Source organism: Panthera uncia, chromosome D2, assembly GCF_023721935.1.
Source record: "Panthera uncia isolate 11264 chromosome D2, Puncia_PCG_1.0, whole genome shotgun sequence".
Lineage (NCBI taxonomy): Eukaryota > Metazoa > Chordata > Mammalia > Carnivora > Felidae > Panthera > Panthera uncia.
In genome coordinates, this window is record NC_064818.1 from 48,279,636 (window position 1) to 48,292,591 (window position 12,956).

The following is a 12,956-nucleotide window of genomic DNA, read 5'->3' on the forward strand; positions in this document are numbered from 1 at the left end:
GGTAGCATCATATTTCTATCAGATGCAGAGGGCATCATCCAGAGCAGGCATGGATGGCCCTCCAGGCTGGGGTTCTCACTGCCTACCCTCAGTGGAGGGCAGAAGGTCTCGTGGGCTGGGATGGGTATCCTTGATTTGAGCCAGCCTTGTGTACCAGGCCAGTCTTCAGTTCTCTCTTCCGTCAGAAGCCCACCGAAAGGAAAAGAAATTCAAGATGATGGTAAAATAGCTCCACCTAGGTAACAAGTTCCCTACCAGGATATCATTACGCGGTTACCTTTGCCAGAAATTAGTTTGTAAGGCACATTATCACATTCAAGTGCTCCCACCTGAGACTGGCAAGCCACCTTGGGTCTCGGGCAGGTAAAGTGTGCTCCACAAGGCAAAGGGAGGAGGCAGAAAGCTCGGCGGCAGCCCCCCTTCTGTCCCCCTATATACTTTGCTGCCAGGCCACAGCGTATTGGCGGTTATGGAAAAATCGAAGCACATTTAGTGATAGAGCAGGAATTTAATTAATTCATCCCTGCACTTATTGTACTGGCACCAACAGCATTCGGTTCTGGATACACCATAGTGAGCAGCACAGGTGGTCACCTCAGAAGGGAGTAGTTTAGGGCTTGGATCTCCAGATCCTTATTACACTCTTAAAAATGACTGAAGGACTTCAAAGAGTTTTTCTTCAAGTGGGTTGTATCTATCAATTTTTACCATGTAAGAAATGAAAGCTGAGAAAATTTAAAAATTTTTTTTTATTAATTTGTTTTAACAGATCAAAACTAGCCCCATATATGGTGACATAAATTAATAGAAGCAGCTGGATTCTTCTATGTGCAGTCAGGTCAGCCTGTTGCGCTATTACCCATCACATGGCCTCTGGGAAATAGCTGTGCACCGAACCATACACTCCTTTCTAACATTTGAAAGCTGAGTTTTCAAGTTAATATTTTTCCCCTTTGGAGGACGCATCATGAGGATGGCAGAATCAGCAATTTATCCACAATCATCAAGCATTCATCCCTGATGAAAACTATTAAGCCAAAATTAAGTATTTTAGTAATATTTTTGTAGCACAAAAAATGAAAACTAAGGTAAGAGGAATGTGAAGGAATCTACAAAACCATAAATAATATTGCTTTAAATCTTGACACAACCTAGGCTCTGAGAATGAATGGGCGTCCTATCAGCTGAGTCTCCATTTCTCTTCTCAAAGGCACAGTCTGGGCAACATATCCAACAAAGGGGTCTTCCTTGGGCTCCAGTGCCCTGCTGTCATTTACAGGTACTGTAGTATTTGAAACCATCCACCTCTGCAGATGCAAAGACTATCTGTTTAAAGCTCATTTTGATGGCTCCCCAGACCCCTTCAGGCTGGACTTCTGATTTCTCCTTTCTTTCTGACCCTGAATTCGGAAGAGCTTCTTCCTGAGGTCCTTCTGTCGCTTCAGTTTCTCTTCTTCCTCCTTCTGCTTCACCTTGAAGTGTTCCTTATTGTGCAAATGCCGTTGTTCCTTGGCCTTCTTCATCTTCTGACTGTGCACCGTACTTAGAGCATCCAGCAGTGCAAGGATCTGACAAGGACAAAACCCATGAGCATCAGAATACTCTTACAGCATGCTTTCCTTCTAAGTTTCCAGGGGCCTAAACACCTCAGCTGATGTATCAAAACTAGAAGCAATCCATGATCCAAATGAACATTAACCTAGGAAAAATTTACCCTGAACTAGGACATCATAATTTGCATGGAAGCAGAAATAGGAGCGTATCTAGAGCAAAATACTTAAATAACGGCTTTCACCACAAAACCACCTTTGTTAATCACTCTGGATACTATGGACAACTACGATACAGTGACTTGTTAGCTGGATGCCTCCATTACTCCCCATTAAAATGTGTAAGACACAGAACGACTAAACAAAAGGGAAATGGACTCTGGCCTCTCCTCTAAATTTTGGTGCTAGTGCCTTGAATAAGTCTGGCCCTTACCCTTTCCCAATGAAAAATGAGAATGCAGTAGAAGCACCACATGTGCTACTTGAAAGTGCTATTTTCACATCTAAATGCAAGATGCAGGAAGCCATTATCGACAGTACCTTCCTTTCATGAGGTTCCCGTATGACGGCTGGTCTCCGCCTGTCCTTCGGTATCTTGCCTGCCTTTGCTTGGGTCTTGGGCTTGTTCTTAAATGGCAGGGCCTTCTGCAAGGCTTTTGGAATGTGCAGTGAATTAAAATGTTTCTTTTGCCTCATGATTGGCTGAAAAGAAAAATAAAGACAGTGATGTATTTGAATGATGCTCTATATGCATTTAAAACTTGCCTAAAATCTTCTCAGTGAATTGACTTTTCCATATGATCAGTAACACCAGAGTCTGCTGATCATCAGAAATGAGGATTCAATTGTCTATCAAATATGGATTGCCTCAATGGATGTATACTTCTCTGTTGCAAAACAGAGAAATACATAGAATATATTTATAGTTCTTCCAAAAAAACAACTGTGTCCATGTCTATGGTATGAACTATGGGGATCTCAACAGAGCAGATCAACAGATCCAAAGTTTCTTTTAATGGAAAACCCACGCCTTATTTTGGGGGCACTGAGGTAGTTTCTTGTATCTGAAGAAGAATAATCTAGCTGTTCATCTTCACAGTCAACCTCTGTGAATTTAAGGTCATAGTTCTTCCTCCAATCAGCAGCAGCTGAAGTGTCCCCTGACTGCCATTAAAAAGTTTAACTTTATTCTGTTTCTAATGGAAAGCCAGCTGAGAAAAAGGAGATTAAAATGACAGATAAAGGCCAAACACCCTCTGCATTCAATTTTTACAGGAGTCTAATTTCACTGCTTAAATTGAGATGATCAAAATTCTTAGCTGCCTCAAAAATACTAATAAGTTGAAAGTCTTGCCCTAGGTCTTTACCAAGGCCAACATCAACTATATACAGAATATTTCAGCCACGTCTTTAAATTTACTATGAAAGACATCATCCATGATAATATTCAATATTCCTCTATTTAGGAACCTAAAATGCTTGGAATGAAGGAACTTGGAGAAGTCACATTCTGAAAAAAAGACTAAGCATCATAAGCTAGACAACAGGTACCACATCCTGTAATACATTTTAACAGAAATTCACATAACATAATTCAAAACTGTATTATTAACTATTTCATTAAAAAAGTAATGACTGGGAAACTTCTGTTTCTGGCAGAATGGCAGACTGATATCCTGAACTACCCTCTTATTACAAAACAATTAAATACCCAGCATTAAAATAAATCTTTTCAAATGCATTAACGTGTGAAGAAAATAATAAAAGTTCTCCAAGACCAAAATCCAAATGAAATGGGATTTTGACAGGCACTGAGAACTTAAAATAAAAAAAAATAGTGATGACGCCAACTACAGGCAACTATTGGTGGTGGGAATCTAACCTGGTATGGCTCCAGAATACTACAAGCATCATCCAGTGAAGCTGAACACATGCATACCCTATACCTGGCAATCCTAACCTGGGGGGGGGTCTATGTAAAAGAAATGTGTGCATATGTATATCAAACAAGTCACACGTAAGTATTCAGGGTAGCATTTATAATGGCTAAAAACTGGAAATAATGTCCAACAATGGATAAAACTGACACTGTCACATAATACAATTCTACTTGACAGTAACAAATGAATGCCTGCTATACAAAGAACACGAATGAGTCTCATAAAACTGAATGAAAGAAAACAGGCAAAATAGTTTATGCTGTATTTTATAAAACTCAAAAAACAGGCAGAAATAATTTACCTGTCAGGAGTCAAGATAGTGGCTATCTTTGAGGTGGAGATGGGGTATTGACTAGCAGTCATAAGGGAGGCTTTTGTTGTGCTGGTAATTCTATTGCTTGATCCAGGTGACAGCAATTTTGGGTGTGTTAAAATTCATGAGCTGTATGCTTATGATCTGTGTAGTTTTCTGTATGCATGTTAACACTTCACTACAAAGTTTATTAAAACTTTCAAAAAAAACCCACCCACATTGCTTCAATAACAATTAGCACATTAGTGTTCTTAAAAGTAATACATGTATACGGCAGGAAAAAAACAGTTCAAAAGAGTATACAGTGAAAAGTCTGTCTCCTTTCCAACCCACGAAAACTATTACCACTTTCCTGCATTCTTGCCAAAATACTCTATGAATATACAACATGTTCATTCAAATTTAACATTAGATTTCCTACTTGAAAATTCAAAACATTCAAAAACATTATGTACAAAGCATCTGGATGACCCCCATCTATAGAGCACATGTGTGACCATACCTTATACAAAGAATCCTTGTTGGGCTTTAGTCGGACACCATGGGCAAGCCGGAGTTGACCGGTGGTCCGCATTCCTGACCATGTGTCTTTCTCACCAACTGGTTTTAACAAAGAAGTCACTGGGTTATAGAAGGCTGGAATGGAGACGGGATACCAAGTCCTCATGAAGACAATATCTGGAAAGAGAGGTAATTTACTTTAACATTTTCAAAAGAAAATTCTTAATGATCCTGTCAAACAAATGAACATTCACTCCAAACTTCTCTAGTTAGTTGCATGGTATTTGAAGAGAGACTTCACCAAGTAAAATTTTAAATATCACAAAACTCTTACTGGGTCTGAATCACATGGCTCCACACACAGCATGACTTAGCCTAAGATGCTCCAACTGGGGAGAGCTGGAGCTGATTCCAATTTCCTAAAACCTAAACTACAGCCTTGAATCCACACTGGCTAGAAATCAACAGTGAACGGTAACATGCTGTTATGATTACACCACGATTATATTTACCACTCATCAACAACTTATCCTCAAAGCTGGCCCGGAAAGCTCCTTCTGGAGCCCGAAGTGCTTTCTTGATCTGTCCCCTTATGCCACTGACAGTTCGAATCACAGCACCTTCAAATTTGGCCACTTCCAAAGCAGAGTTAAACATTCCCTACAGGTATAAGAAAAAAACAGCCCACATAACACAAAATCAGATACGTTACTTCCTAGTTTATAAATAAATCCTTGGTTAAAAAAAACAACTCATTTAATGGTGATAACATAATCAAAATGTATTTTCCCCACTACGAGTGAACTACTACGTCAAAAGGAATACAACTCTATTTCATTTTCCCCAAAATAATATTAAGATTCTACTGTAGGTTCATTAGCATGCTCATCACTGATATCTCTGTAGAAGAAAAGATCAAAAAGATATGTACTAGACTGAACAGCCCTAGATAGCCTCTGCTGTCATCTCACAGGGCTGGACTGCAGCTCATATCCTATGACTTAGGTGCACGTGCTCAGGAAATAATGAGTGTGGATAAATGCTGGTGATATTATTACTTTATATAAAGAATATTTTATGATCTTCACACTGTATTTTTAATGGAAACACCCTACTAATAAAATTTTCAATAAATGCCACTCAAACCACCTTCCCACATTACACTGCAGAACAGAGCGTCCATTTCTCTGTACCCCTGGCCAACAAGTATTTTACAAAATACTTGGTCTATTTTTCTACCGAGCTATTTAACAAACCTATGATTTTCCCCTTTTCTTAACACAAAACAAAAGGACAGGAAACAAAACCCAGTGAATGAGATTATATATTTTCACTATTAGCTCTGTCACAGTCTCACATGGAATAAGGAATAGCCTCAATTAGTAAGTATCTCTGTTAACTTGATCTTAAACTTTTCTGAGCATACTTAAGTAACACAGAAACCAATATAAAGAAGTAAACCAATATCAAAGACCAAGTTTATAAAAGATTTCAATACTCTTTTGAATGCATCAGACTGTATTTTAGAAGTATTTCATTCCTTCTTTCACAAAATATACATTCATAAACGTGAATATACAGATATACGGACCTTAATGAATGATGTATTCTTGAAAATTTTATATGGAAAACCAGTTAGCTTTAATTTCTTCACAATTTTTATGGATTTATCCAGATCAAGGACAACTCCTGTGGCAGCTATCCGGAAATCAGGCTGGGAAGAACCCCCAAAATTTGAATACAGGAGTAACATCAAGGAGAAAAACTACAATTCTATGATGCAATAAATTACCATAGTGCATTTCACTTACAATCAACTAAGAACAAGAAAGAATATGTGAACATGCAAAGCAATTATTTTAGAAAAAACAATGTGAAACTATAATACATGTAATAAGCCAAACTAATGATGATGTCTTGAATATTCTCCAGAGGGTGATTTCATAATCACGTAATTTCACAACAATGACTGATTCAGAATGGAAAGCAATATGAAAATCTGGTTACAATGTTTAAGAAATTAAATTTTAGACCCCCAGGGCAGATTCCATCTGCTCATTGTTCAATTTTTATGTCAAACTGGGCCGATAAAACCTGCTCTGATTGATCAAACGAAGACTGTGTGAACATACTCTGCTAAACAAGCAGTACCAAGGGGTAGTCTTATGTCTACCTGGTATCCGGTATATCCCTAGAGCCGAGTACAATGCTTAGTACATGGTGAGCACCACTTAAATATTTTTAGAAAAATAAGTCCAAAAAACGCATACAAATATAAAATGTTATCAGTACCATAATAATTCTTCTACCTCTCCCTTCTCCATTCCCACACCTTACTTAAAAAGACAGGAAAACTAAAAGCAAAGAGAAGCTTACTATAAATACTAAAAACATGTCACTTGCAACTTAAAGTTTCATGTACATATTCCATATTTAAGATATATTCCTCAAACATAATCTGGAAAATAAAACATTCAAGATATTTACCATTATGCCACTAACAGACTGTACTGCCAAGAACCCAGTTCCCTGTGGAGTAATAGGACCTTAAAGAAAATAGGAAAAAAAAAAAAAAAAAAAGAAATACAGTGAATCACAAATTTTGGATTCTATTTTAAATATGTACTCCAATCCAAAAACAAGAGAAAGAAAAATCTTATGAATTGAGATTTAATGGAGAAAAGCAAAACTATAATGATAACAAGTAAACGGTTTAAATCAATCTACAAGCAAGTTATTCTAGTAGCGTATTACCCCAAAAAGTTGCTCCACAATGCATGTGCTGTGGAGTGTACTTTAGAAGCCTCTGTCTCCCATTGTGGTCTTCGATGTAATAGAGTGGAATGGTCTGAAACCTCCTCCACCCCACAGAGAAAATGATTGGATCTCGGGACTTGAGGATTTTCTTATACCAACGATGTTTCTTCAGACGCATCTGAGGGGAGAAGAGATTTCAATTTCAATAAGATTATTGGTGGAAGTACATCCAAAGAACCCCAATTATCAAGCATGCAGCAAAGGGTACATACCTGTACATATCCGACATTGCCTTCGCTATTGCCCAAACCACCCAAAATCATTGGGTAATGGGGGTCGAAGTTAAGCACAAATTCACAGGGGACATTTTCTATCTCAATTCGAACATACATCCCAGGTCGAAAACCCTCATATTGAACTCTAGCTTCATCATCTTGATCTTCAAATTCTGCTCGATTAAGCTATATATAAGGGGAGGAAAAACAATAAAAAAAAACACATAGCTGTTATCTTAATAAATGTAAGGTTAACATTTTTAAGACAAGCAATTTCTCAATAGAGGAACATGGACAGAATCATTTACGCTTTATCCTTATTAAAAATAACATGCACTCTTATCTTTACGGTTTGTTTTCTTCTTTGCTACTCCAAGCACAGCAAACGCAAACAACTCTGAAAGCAGCCCTTCATGCTGGTCAGCGAACACTTAACTTCTTTCTTTTCTTACTCTGCAAACAATTGTTTCACACTTTTCCTTTCTTTGAATATCCAGTATCTCCTCCCTCATTCTCACTCTCAGCTGCTGTTTCTTAATTCACTCAGGATCTAAGTAGTCTAAAAGAACTTCCACAGTCAACTCCTCTACCAGGGTTTACGCCCCCATTCAGCCTTTTATTATAGCTTGTTATCATTATATCTATAACTTATTATATTACTGCAATTAATTAAAATTAAAAATTTTAAATTCAGTCCCCCGGTCACAATAGTCACATTGCAAGTGATCAGTATCAACACGTGGCTCGTGGCTACAATGCAAGACAGCACAGATATACATTTCCATTATCACAGAAAGTTCTACTGGGCAGCCATTATAACTTATTTATCCGTGCCTCTATTCAATGCCAAACTTCACTTGCAATACTAGCCATCATTCACTTTTATTCTAACAGGTCTTGCCTGTTATTTCTCCCGTCTTAACACCTTCTTTTGACTCTTTCTCCAACTATTGCCCCATTTCTCTGCTTCTCTCTGAAGTAAAATGGCCCAGAAGTTTTCTATAGTCATGGCCTCCAGCCTCTGCTCCCATTCTTTTGAATCCTCCCCAAACTGGTCTTTAATCCACACTCCATAACAATGCTTACCAAAATCATGTAAGGCCTCCACATTCCCAACCCAGTTGTCAATCCTGTCTTCATCACAGTTAACACATCAGCAGGATTTAAGATAATGTATCCCTCTTTCCACAGCGGTTTCCAGCATACCTCATGCTCTCTTAGATGTCTTCTATCTCCTGAGCGCTGCTCAATCCCACTGCTGCTTCCTCCTCTCCAGCTGGCCTCTTACAATGGAGCAGCCACTGTCAGTCCCCGTCCTCTCTCCTGTCTCCATGCTCACTCCTCAGGTCATCCCATCCATTTTATGGCTTTAAGTAGCATCTAGATGCTGAGGGCTGTACATCTGAGTCCCTGGCCCCAACCTCTTTCCAGAGCTCCTCACCGACTACTTGATGCTCCACTTGTCTGGGACAGATCTCAAACCAAACAGCTCTAAACTTCACCTTCCTGGACAAACCTGCACCAACTAGAGGCTTTCCTATCTTACTGACAACTCGACTTCCAGTAAGTCATCCTTGTTTCCTCTCACACACCCCACACTCAATCTACCTTTAATCCACCTTTCAAAAGTATACCCAGAATTTGACTCTCTTTTTCCTCCATGCCACACACCGCTCCACCCCACAGTGTGAGTCACCTTAATCTTACTGAACTCTTGCCACAGCAATGCTTTCAAAGGTAAGCGGGTCACACATATCTCTCCTCTGTTCAAAACCCCCATTGATCCCCATTTCACTCAGCATAAAAAATTCAAAGTCCTTTACAATGGCCTACAAGATTCTAGGTGATTTTAAGTAATAAATGAATTGAAGCAAAGACTTCAGAACTAGCTTTACATGTCTTAGTTACTTCTATCAAAGGTCAGTACAGACTTGGAACCTACACGTTAATGGCTAACCAGGAGGTACTTGAATAGATGAAGGCCTAGGTTGGGCAAAGCCTGCTGACCACATTTTTACAAATCACATTATTTAACCTGTATAAGATGTATTAGGGTATATTCTAGCTTAAAGGCATTCTTGGTACCCCCCACCCTTGTCAAAGCGCAATTCAAACACTCGCCATCACCTGCACACACATCTTTGCGTGTCCTTCAGAGTGAGTTCATCAGCTCAGTCTGTTTAGCATAGCAGGTAGGAGGGCCAGATTATCTCCTTTTCAGCATTCTACATGCTCCCTTTATCTCCACATCTGACCTGACACTTGAAATATCCTGTGAGCTCTGCCCAAGGTGAGTATTTAGAAAAGCTTCCCTGGAGAGCATTGGTACATGCATAAGACTGGTATGTGCAAGAATCACCTGCCCATTCAAATTATTTAATTATGGTTCCAGGGACCAGTAATCAGAATGCTACAGCAATGCTTGTATTTAAATAAATAAATCACTACACTGTGAGATCCTCAACAGTTGCAGCCTATCTTAACCATTTTTGCTACCTCAATGCTTGGTACAAAATAGACACTGGTATCTTTCTGGTCCATTTCTGACTGAAGAAACTATCAGATGATCACATGAATAAACACTCATCTGCAGCTTGACCTAAGAGTCCAAACAGGAGGCACAGAAGCAGGTCAGGGAGTAGAGACCTAAACAAAATTACATATTCACAATACTGTACTATAGCCTTGAAATGAAGCTGATAAGAACCAAGTTTTCTTACCTGTGCTTGTTTATGCATTTCTCCTTTAAGATCATCAAAATATGTGCTTTCTCCTTCATCATATTCTGCATCAAACATCTCCTTCAATTTTCTCTTTTTATCCAAATGCTTTTTCTTGGCACTTTCCTCTGCATTGGGGTCAATTTCTTCCTTAACTTCTTCTACATCTTCAATCTTAAATTTCCATAAGAGAAACAGTTGTAAAAGTTTGTGGAGATCTTTTCTTTAAACATTAAAGCAGATTTTTAAAGTTCTTTTTTTTAATGTTTATTTCTTTTGAGAGAGAGAGAGAGAGAGAGAACAAGCAGGAGAGGCAGAGACAGAGGGAGAGAGTGGGTCCCAAGCAGGCTCCACAGTCAGCACATAGCCAGCATGAACCATGAGATCATGACCTTGGCTGAAATCAAGAGTCAGATGTTTAACCAACTGAGCCCTTCAGGTGCCCCAGATTTTTAAAGTTCTATCCGAGCTGCAAAAATCTTGGTTGTGATCATCATGAAAACAAAACAAAAAAACAAAACAAAACAAAACACAGACTTTGGCTCTAAAAAACATGTACTGCTACAAGAGGCATTTAGGCATCTGCAGCACAATAAACTGTCACTCCTTAATCTGGCTGGAATGCCAAATATAAATAAAAATAACAAGTATTCCCACCCAGATGCTCCCCAGAAATTGTTCTAAAGAAATATTGGGGAGAATAGGGATTTAATTATTTTAAATGGTACTTAAATTTAAGAAGAAGAGAATGATGGCAAAAGGAACGGTAGAGAGAGAGACAGTGACTTGGGAGATAAACTTCTATGACTGAAGAATTATAATGATAACAAGAGGCAGTAGGTGTCACCCAAAAGATCAAGAATAACTAACAACTTTGATCTATTCACAACCTCCATATTTTTAGGAAGGAATCCATCCACTCTGTAATCTACACAGATAGTAAGATATGCATTTCTTTTTAATGATAATTTTTTTTAACGTTTATTTATTTTTGAGACAGAGAGAGACAGAGCATGAACGGGGGAGGGGCAGAGAGAGAGGGAGACCCAGAATCGGAAGCAGGCTCCAGGCTCTGAGCCATCAGCCCAGAGCCCGATGCGGGGCTTGAACTCACAGACCACGAGATCGTGACCTGAGCTGAAGTCGGACACTTAACCGTCTGAGCCACCCAGGCGCCCCAAGATGTGCATTTCTTTTTTTTTTTTTTTTCCAACGTTTTTTATTCATTTTTGGGACAGAGAGAGACAGAGCATGAACGGGGGAGGGGCAGAGAGAGAGGGAGACACAGAATCGGAAACAGGCTCCAGGCTCCGAGCCATCAGCCCAGAGCCTGACGCGGGGCTCGAACTCACGGACCGCGAGATCGTGACCTGGCTGAAGTCGGACGCTCAACCGACTGCGCCACCCAGGCGCCCCAAGATGTGCATTTCTTAATATGGGCCTCTCTCAAAACATAATGACCACAGATCAAGGACCATAATTCACAGCCAGCCACGGCAAAGTCATACCTGAGTATCTGGGCCTGGTTTTCCCTTGTGTACATCCCCTGTTTCCAGGTCTTCAAAGTCACCATAGAGCTCTTCTGGGAAAAGAACATCCAAATAAATCCTCTGTGAATAGGGCCAGCATGTGACACTCTAGCATTACCACATGCACTGTGCACTCTGAAGCCCAAACCTCATTTTTAGCCTTCTTATTGTACACACCCCAGGAGAATCCTATACATACATAGCCTTCTTTTTCTTGTTAAATTATCAGTATTTCATTACCTGTTTAAATTTTTTTTTTAATGTTTATTTTTGACAGAGAGACAGAGAGACAGAGCTTGAGTAGGGAAGGGCCAGAGAGAGACAGAGACACAGAATCTGAAGCAGGCTCCAGGCTCCAAGCTGTCAGCACAGAGCCTGATGCGGGGCTCAAACTCACGAACTGTGAGATCATGAACTGAGCTGAAGTCGGACACTTAACCGACTGAGCCACCCAGGCACCACTTTCATCACCTGTTTAGATGAAGCAAATGGACATCCGCATTTCCTTCCTTTACTTCAACCAAGAGCGATCTTTCTAACACACGTGATAAACACTGTAGCAGAGACGCACATAGAGATGCGTGGATTACCCTGCAGGTGAGTCCCCAAGACCAACAGTAACCCAAAAGTGACATGAAAAAAACATGGCTTGATTAATAAATCCCACATGGGAAAAAGAGTCTGAAAGTAAGATCAACACAGCACAATGAGTGACATATCTAGGAAAAGTCTCAGATTACATAAAATACAGCCTTTAGAGTAAGACTGGTAGCTAAAACAGTGCCAAACCACATGAAAAGCTCATTAATTCATTCATCCTTTTGTTTTCGGAACTCTAAGTTTAGCTCTGGGTCCTATCCTTAAAAGAAAAAGATACTGAAACTCCTTCAGGAAGCAGTATTTAGATAAAACATTTTCATATAGGGGCGCCTGGGTGGCTCAGTCGGTTAGGCGGCCGACTTCGGCCCAGGTCATGATCTCGCGGTCCGTGAGTTCGAGCCCCGCGTCGGGCTCTGTGCTGACGGCTCAGAGCCTGGAGCCTGTTTCAGATTCTGTGTCTCCCTCTCTCTCTCTGACCCTCCCCCGTTCATGCTTTGTCTCTCTCTGTCTCAAAAATAAATAAACGTTAAAAAAAAATTAAAAAAAAAATTTTTTTTTCATATAAAAAAGAGCCAAAGAGCCAAAGAGCCAAGGAAGATACAATAGATGAGAAGATTCCATTTGTAATAAAAACAAAAAAAGGATAAAATACTTAGTAATTAGCCTAAAGAGAAATGTGCTGGAACTTTATTTTAAAAATTTAAAAAAGCGTTAATATGCTACCAAGGAACACATGGAATAACATTAGCTAACACTTTCAAGTGCTGTATA

General features: G+C 39.5%; 1 protein-coding gene across 7 annotated transcripts in view; it reads right to left on the bottom strand.

The window, feature by feature from the left end:
* Positions 1 to 728: 728 nt before the first annotated feature.
* Positions 729 to 12,956, bottom strand: part of BMS1 (BMS1 ribosome biogenesis factor) — a 72,068-nt gene continuing 59,840 nt past the window's right edge. For 6 of the 7 annotated variants that reach the window (XM_049646316.1, XM_049646318.1, XM_049646315.1 and 3 more), the window contains 10 exons: positions 11,565 to 11,638; positions 10,057 to 10,230; positions 7,334 to 7,522; positions 7,059 to 7,239; positions 6,792 to 6,850; positions 5,896 to 6,018; positions 4,817 to 4,964; positions 4,306 to 4,481; positions 2,091 to 2,252; positions 730 to 1,568 (listed from right to left, as the gene is read on the bottom strand). In XM_049646316.1, coding sequence (XP_049502273.1) covers positions 1,338 to 1,568; positions 2,091 to 2,252; positions 4,306 to 4,481; positions 4,817 to 4,964; positions 5,896 to 6,018; positions 6,792 to 6,850; positions 7,059 to 7,239; positions 7,334 to 7,522; positions 10,057 to 10,230; positions 11,565 to 11,638 — 1,517 coding nt within the window. In that variant the 3' untranslated portion in view covers positions 730 to 1,337. Of the gene's footprint in view, positions 1,569 to 2,090; positions 2,253 to 4,305; positions 4,482 to 4,816; positions 4,965 to 5,895; positions 6,019 to 6,791; positions 6,851 to 7,058; positions 7,240 to 7,333; positions 7,523 to 10,056; positions 10,231 to 11,564; positions 11,639 to 12,956 lie in introns of all 7 variants that reach the window. The other variant, XM_049646320.1, reaches the window with a different exon arrangement.